Genomic DNA, 7857 nt, shown 5'->3' with positions numbered 1-7857 from the left:
TCTCGTTCCTTCAAATCCTGATTCTCTCTGTTTTCTTCTATTTTCTTTCTTTCTTTCCTTTTCTCTCATCGTGCGGTTTCGGGTAGGGTCCTACATTTTTGGAACCATCACCGGAATCCTCCGCCGACAGGGAGAAATGACTGGATCATTAGTTGCAAAGTTGATCCTCCGCCGATCACCATTACCACAAAGCCGATTCATCTTGCAAAGAGGCATTTCTCAGCAGGCAGCAGAGAGGACAAAAGACGTTAGCGCAGAACCACCGGTATTGCCGGCGTTCGATTATGCTCCGCCGGCGTACACCGGTCCCTCCGGCGACGAAATCCTCGCGAAACGCAAGGAGTATCTTAGCCCTTCAATCCTCCACTTCTATAAATCTCCGGTGAGGATTCACGTATCGGATAATTAATAATTATCAACCGTCAAGAATTAACTGTATTTTAATTCGGTTAATTTTTTATAAATAAATGCAACAGTAACTAAAATTAAATAACTGAATAATGAGTTACTAATGACAACTGATTTTGCGGGATTGTGATTGTGTGTGGGAGAGTACAGCTGAACGTGGTAGAGGGGAGGAGGCAGTACCTATTCGATGAAAACGGAAGGAGGTACCTTGATGGATTTGGAGGGATTGCTACGGTGTGTTGCGGCCACGGCCATCCTGATGTAGTCGCAGCTATCGTGGAACAAACGAAACGGTTGCAGCACTCAACGGTTCTGTATCTGAACCATGCCGTTACTGATTTTGCGGAAGCCTTGGCTTCTAAACTTCCCGGCAATCTTAAGGTAAGCTTCGTTTAACGTCACCGTAATGTTAAATGTATTTAAATTTAATTTTTTTTTTACTGAAACATTATTAAATATTATTTCATTTAATTTAATATACCTATGCAAGTATAAAAAATTTCAGTTTAAATATGCAATTAGTCGTTTTAATATGTAACAAATTTAATTGTAAAATATTTTTTTTAATTTAAATCTTTACAAAAATGCAAATATTTTTGTTTTGATCCCTAGCTTAACAAGGTTGAATAATTAACGTCTTTAAATTTAAATTTTGTAAAATCTAAAAAATTTGGTTTTAATTCCCATAAAATACAATAAATTTGATTTTACTAGTTACAATATAAAAAGCTTGTTTTACTACGATTTTATGATAAATTATAACCAATGTATTATAATTATTATTTAAAAGATATAAAATAATATTATATTGCAAAAGACTAGATTATAAAAAATTATAATTAACTTAATTTTCAGTTTGTTGGAGCATACAGTTTATATACAAAGAACAAATGTTTATCTTTGATTAATTAGTTAAAATTAGTTTTTTATACATGCTAAATGACAAATGTATTATAAAAATCATGAACACACAAATGTATGTCAATAAAAAGCACAAATGTTTGTCAATAAAAAGCATAAATGTTTGTCAATAGAAAGGATGTTAAAATTAGTGTTTTTTTATATGGTCAATATAAAAATAAAAATAAAAATTAATTTTTTATATAAAGACAAAAATAATTTTTTTTCCCATTTTACACCGATCAAATTTTTATTTTTATTTTTCAGTGGCTAAAAATAAATTTTTTATTTTGCAAAGATTAAGTTTAAAGTCATTAAAACTCAACAATTAAAAAACTAATGATGTTAATTAAGCATTAGTGACTAAAACAAAAATATTTAGTGGACTTAAATTAAAAGATTTATTTTGCAAGACATTTGTTTTAATATTTTGTAAAGACTAATTGCATATTTAAACTAACTTTTTTAGTCAAGGATAATTCCAATTTAATTCTTGATTACAAACTATGTTTTTTTTTTTGGATTAAATTTTGATTTTTACGACCCTTTTCTTTGGGACCTTTTTTAATTATAATTTTATATTGTGATTGAAGTTATAAATTAAACGCAAAAAATTAAGATTACGATGGTGTTATTCAATCACAATTAAGTACATTTAATAGTAATTAAATATTTATTCTTATATTTATTAAAAACAGTAATTAAATATATTTGTTTTTCTTGATTTTACATTAAAAATATACAATAGCTAACTTATCTCAAATTATTATAATGATTTCCCATAATATTAAGGCATTAATACACGAATTTATTTTTTGCTGAATAATATAAGAATAATTTTAAAATAATGTTATTAAATATAGATATATCAATTGACCTTTTTATATTTTAAACCAACAAATTTATTTATTTATTTTTTATACTATTCATAAGAGATCCATTAAAACACAGTAATAGAGATTTAGTTTTTGTCACTTCAATTCCAAAAAAAAAAGTGATTGACTGAAACTATTATATTAATGTATCGGATATACCTAATAATGAGGTCAAATTTTATTTATATTCAAGTTAAGGAGCTAAATCATTCTATTAAAAAATGAGATTCAATTATATACTAGTAGTAGTATATTTGGAAGGCGCCACCGATCCCTTCCATTTGAAAAACATAATTGCAGAGAGTGAGCTCAGTTTTGTATTATAGCTTTAATACCAAATCATCTGTTTTTTTTTTTGTCATTAATATATAATATATACAGTACTAAACTGGAATTGGAATTAAACTTTAAGGTTTAATTTTATACAGTTAAGAAATACGCCAAATTACAGGCAAGTTTTCTCTGAACGCCGTTTTTAAAGCATTTTAAGAAATTCATCAAGCTTGTAAACGAAGTCAGTTATATTCTAGAAGATAATTTTCAGTTTGAATCTTGAGAAACTTGTTGTGCGAAAAAGAGTATCTCATTTAGTAATTATTAGTGGTTTGCAGTATTGAAATAATTGGTCTCAGGTTAATTTTTAAGAAAATATTACCAAAGAAAAAATATCACCATACTCAAATAAAAAACAAAACAAAAATACTCCCTTATTGGTACAATAAGTTCTAACCTATCAATTTTCAAATTTAATTCTTATAAAGTGAGTAATTTATTAGGTTAGAACTTATTTCGTAAGACTTAAATTATTATTTTGAATTAAACTAGTTAATTAAAATCATTTAGGAAGACAATAGTTTTCAAGCTTTTTTATGTATTATAGTTATAATATATAATTATAATTATAATTATAATATATTACTAGTATACAATTAAGGTTCAATGATAAAATATTAGATAACTATGTTTCGATCATGGAGCATTGAGTACGCCAATTAGATATTTAATAAACTACTTTAATTGCCAATTTGTCAATATCATGGGATTGGAGTATGCTGTGCTGGCGTGGGGAGATATCGATGGTTTCGTGGCCAAAAGATAATGTCTCTTGTCCATGTCTAACAACAAAACCCCCCATCACCTAACTCACCAGTTTGTTTAAGTTTAGTTTGTTTAAGTTTCACGTCCAAATACACCCAACCAAACACATAATTGAATCATAAATTATCAAATAATATCTCAATTTTTATAAAATAATATCCCATTTGATTAATGGGAGACCAGAAGATATATATATACAGTATTTCAGAACAAGTATGCTCAAATTAGTTTATATGGGGGTGAAGTTTAATTGTTCTAATTTCACTCTCAATCAAATATTTATTTACCAAAAATATATTTTATTATAATTAATTGATTGAGTATGAATATTTATATCTGAATTAATTCTTATCACATCAGAATAATAAGCATCAGTAAAACAAGTATTAGATCAAAATTTCTTAATTAATGTCTTTTAAGTACAATTCAGTTGCAAAGACATTGATATATTTGAACTAGAGTTCGTATTTAAAATTTTCCATATTTTTACGTTTAAAGTATGCGGGTTTAGTTATTAGACTATTACTAAAATAAAAATTTCTTAGCCAATTTCAAATTCTCACTACCAGTGTACAAACTTTTATTTTAGCTTATCAAAAGCTAATGTTTAGGTTGCTTACGATTAAGATTAATTAAATATTTAGTAATTTCCATAGAGTAGTGGTTTAATTCTATTATCTATTATAAATGACTTGTAAAAAAATACATAAGAAAAAGATTAGTTGAAGATAAATAATGAAATATACAGATGGGAGCGATGATAGGCACTTTCAAATTTTTATTATTGTAATAGTTTAGTGTTTTACACGTTTAAATTTTTCTTTTTACAGTATTGTTTGACACGTTTACTTTAGAAGTATGATATATATCTTGTATTATTTACTACACGTTTCTGTAAAAACAAATACTTACATCTAGTATTATTTACTTGCCAGATATTGTTTCGAGACATTTGATATTTTCTCTGTGCGTGTGTATAAACTTTTGTTTATGTTTCTTGTTAATATTGAGTGGGAAAACTGTGTGTGACTATTATATGTAGGTGGCGTTTTTTACAAATTCTGGAACAGAAGCAAACGAATTGGCAATGATGATTGCAAGGTTGTACACGGGATGCCATGACATAATATCACTTAGAAATTCATACCATGGCAATGCAAGTGGGACTATGGGGGCCACTGCTCAAAGCATCTGGAAATTTAATGTTGTACAGGTATGCTGTGAAATTTTATTTTACTTCCTTAAAAATTCATGCCTTAAGTTATGTTTGGATTCTTGTAAAAAAAAAAGTAATGTTTGGATTAGTGCTAGAGTATGAAATATAGAATAGGCTAGATGGATTATATAAGATGAATGTCATTTTAATTCAGTTAATTCTACTTTGTTTCTTCTTATACCACTAATTCAAATATAATCGATAATTGAAAATAACATTTAGTTCTAAATAATAATTATTTTTACATTTATTTTAGATCCGAGAGAGTTATAAGTTGTGGACTAAAAAGTAGTTCTGAGGGTTTGGAATTGTAATTTCGAATTGGAGAAAAACACGTGGCATGTCCCACTTTCTCTTTGTATAGAACCTTTCGAACTTTTAACCCGTGCTAAATTGCTTGCACAGTTCAATTAATTAACGTAATTTTTTTTGTCTTATATTAACTTAATTTGGAACAAATTGACTTATAGGTAGTAGTGGACTGGACTAACACATATATGTAGCTGACGCATACTTTCACTTAACTTTTATATGTGATAGCAACACCAACGGAGTTTGGCATCGCTGGGCACATTTCTATCAACTACGAAAGTGACTTGCTTGTTATCGCTAGCATTTAAAAAAGGAATATATATCTCTGGAAATTAACTAAGTAATAGGTTCAGATAAGTACTAAAGTGTTATGGCAATGATTTCTTATGATAATGAAAGCGTGGACCCCCTTAAGCAAATAATAATTTACACCATTACATGGGTGTCGTGTCTTATTCATTCTCAATCAGGAGTATGTTATATGTTATCTTGGCCCAAAATTAGTATTATTGTTGTCATGGAAATGTATTTTACTTTTTGCCAATTGCCATGTGAGTTCACATGCAAATGCAATATTGTGTATTATTTTTCTATAATACAAACACACCAAACACGACAATCAAATTAATACATCGGCATTGTTTATAATTTGAAAAAATTAATTAATTGAATGTAATACATACGGCTGTGTCAGACTAAGTCGTATGTAGGACGTTGAGACAGGTCTCTGATAAATGTAGGTGCTTAACAGTTTTTTTTTTTGTTGCTACCAGAGTGGTGTTCATCATGCAGTAAATCCAGACCCTTACAGAGGTGTTTTTGGCTCTGATGGAAAGAAGTATGCAAGAGATGTCCAAGAGATCATTAACTTTGGAACTTCAGGAAATGTTGCTGCGTTCATATCTGAAGCTATACAGGTAAGTATCTATGGTGAAGCATAGACGAGTTCCATTTTGTTAAAGAACAATTCCATTGAAACCTTTTTCACAAACTTCACTTTTTGGCCTGAGGTGTCTCATTAGATAGTGATATGATAGACCACTTTTTTAGTTAGTGTTATTACATATTAAACTTATCAGTAAATGTTTTACTAAGAAATTGTCTAAAAATACTAATGGTGTAAACTGATGTTTTATGAAGTTAATCTGTATGGTACAATTTCCCATCTAAAATGAATCGGTCATTTGATGTCATAAGTTTTTTTTTTTAGCAAACACAGTTGTTGATCTTGCTCTTGTTGTTTTATGGTAGGGAGTAGGGGGCATTGTTGAATTGGCACCTGGTTACTTGCCTGCTGCCTATGATATTGTTAAAAAAGCTGGAGGTCTTTGTATTGCTGACGAGGTTCAGTCTGGGTTTGCTCGCACTGGTCATTTCTGGGGATTTGAAACCCAAGGTGTTCAACCTGACATAGTAACAATGGCAAAGGTAACTAACTCTTCTCTCCTTGTCAGAGTCGAAACAACCATCTTAATTTAACTGTTGGTGCCAAAGAATATAGAATATTTGCCTTGTCTGGTCATGAAAGTGCAACATAGAATGGTTTTAAATTGCTGTTGTGGTCGAAGTTAAGTTGCAAAACTTATATTGTGGTAAAACACAAATAAATGCGGTCACAATTGCAGTTGTGATGCCTGATGCAACCACAATTTGATTTGCAATATCGATGATTTTAATGTCTCTGCACCAAGAATGCAGCCACAATCGTGGCTGTAGTTGATTGAGATTCTCTACAATATCAAGAATCAGATGCGAATGTGACTGTGACTTTGATTTAAAACCTTGCATATGTTTATATCTACTACACACATAATATGTATCATGTATGCCTAGTCTAGTCAAGTATGTATGCTCATTATTGTTGGCTTGTTTTCTTGATTTTGCTTTTGGCAGGGTATTGGAAATGGCATTCCACTTGGTGCTGTTGTAACTACTCCTGAGATCGCAAAGGTCTTGACTCACCGAAGTTACTTTAACACCTTTGGTGGAAATCCTGTTTGTACAGCTGCAGGACTGGCCGTTTTAAAAGTAATCGAGAAGGAAAAGCTTCAAGAAAATGCATTTGTAGTGGGGTCCCATTTGAAAGACAGGCTTAATGCACTCAAGGACAAATATGAATGTAAGGTTTCATCTCCCTTATTCTTACCCGTCTAATATTAATGTACAGCCTTTCATGAATTCAAACTTCTTGGTTTTCTGTTATAGTAATTGGTGATGTGAGAGGAAAAGGATTGATGCTTGGAGTTGAACTTGTCACTGACCGTGAACTCAAAACACCAGCAAAAGATGAAACACTTCATGTCATGGATCAAATGAAAGGTAAAGTCTCAATTGCTATAGGCTAAGTGTGTGTTTGGATTTAGCAACAATCACTATGCGACTGTGAGTTGAGCGAAAAGCTCCAATTTCTAACTTTATAAAATCACAATTAGAATGCTTTGAGAAGCGAGAATGATGAATTTAACGTGAATCCAAACATAGATTTAGTTGTTCTTAATTTCCTGCAGTCAAGGATTCCTTGCATTCATAACGGTTTCTAGCGATATTTGTCTGTTTTCTTATATGTCACTAATAAACTCCTCTGTTGTTACCACAGAATTGGGAGTGCTAATTGGAAAAGGTGGCTATTATGGAAATGTATTCAGAATTACACCTCCCTTATGTTTCACCAAAGAAGATGCAGGTAACATTAGCCTCTAATTCTCTTTTTTTGTTAACATTAGATAAATAAATAGTACTACTAGTCTTGGTCTTTATTACTAACAGCTTGTTTATTTTTATGGGTGCAGATTTCCTTGTGGATGCCATGGACTACACATTATCTAGAATGTGAAGTGAAGGCTTAAATAAGATGCAAATGTAAATAAATCAAATGTCATCTATATTTTATGATGTTAAATTAAACTCTGTTAGATTATTATCTGCAGCAAGTAAAATTTATAAATTTTACATGCAGGCTTTAGACCTATCTATAGTTGCCATTTGCCAACTGCCATCATGGAAAACGAATGAGCCAACAACTCGTTGTCTCTCGGTTATCTTATCTCA

General features: G+C 30.4%; 1 protein-coding gene across 2 annotated transcripts; it reads left to right on the top strand.

Annotated features, from left to right (window-relative positions):
• On the top strand, window positions 1-7857 carry LOC101488709 (alanine--glyoxylate aminotransferase 2 homolog 3, mitochondrial-like). 2 transcript variants are annotated; one of them, XM_004492477.4, is made up of 10 exons: window positions 2-382; window positions 559-789; window positions 4324-4494; window positions 5583-5726; window positions 6061-6237; window positions 6703-6928; window positions 7015-7128; window positions 7406-7492; window positions 7599-7668; window positions 7766-7857. In XM_004492477.4, the coding sequence occupies exons 1-9, from the start codon at window positions 137-139 to the stop codon at window positions 7640-7642; spliced, it is 1440 nt and encodes a 479-aa protein (XP_004492534.1). In that variant the 5' UTR covers window positions 2-136; the 3' UTR covers window positions 7643-7668; window positions 7766-7857. The 2 variants fall into 2 exon arrangements, with proteins under 2 accessions (XP_004492533.1, XP_004492534.1); XM_004492476.4 differs by having other exon boundaries at window positions 1-382; window positions 7599-7857.

Source organism: Cicer arietinum, chromosome 3, assembly GCF_000331145.2.
Source record: "Cicer arietinum cultivar CDC Frontier isolate Library 1 chromosome 3, Cicar.CDCFrontier_v2.0, whole genome shotgun sequence".
Lineage (NCBI taxonomy): Eukaryota > Viridiplantae > Streptophyta > Magnoliopsida > Fabales > Fabaceae > Cicer > Cicer arietinum.
The sequence above is the reverse complement of the archived record's forward strand: the minus strand, read 5'-3'. Positions and strand labels throughout refer to the sequence as shown.

Coding starts and splice junctions, on each gene's coding strand:
- LOC101488709 (XM_004492476.4), top strand. CDS start 137: ATGACTGGATCATTAGTTGCAAAGTTGATCCTCCGCCGATCACCATTA. Junction 790..4,323: donor AACTTCCCGGCAATCTTAAG/GTAAGCTTCGTT, acceptor TATTATATGTAG/GTGGCGTTTTTTACAAATTC. Junction 7,129..7,405: donor TGTCATGGATCAAATGAAAG/GTAAAGTCTCAA, acceptor TTGTTACCACAG/AATTGGGAGTGCTAATTGGA.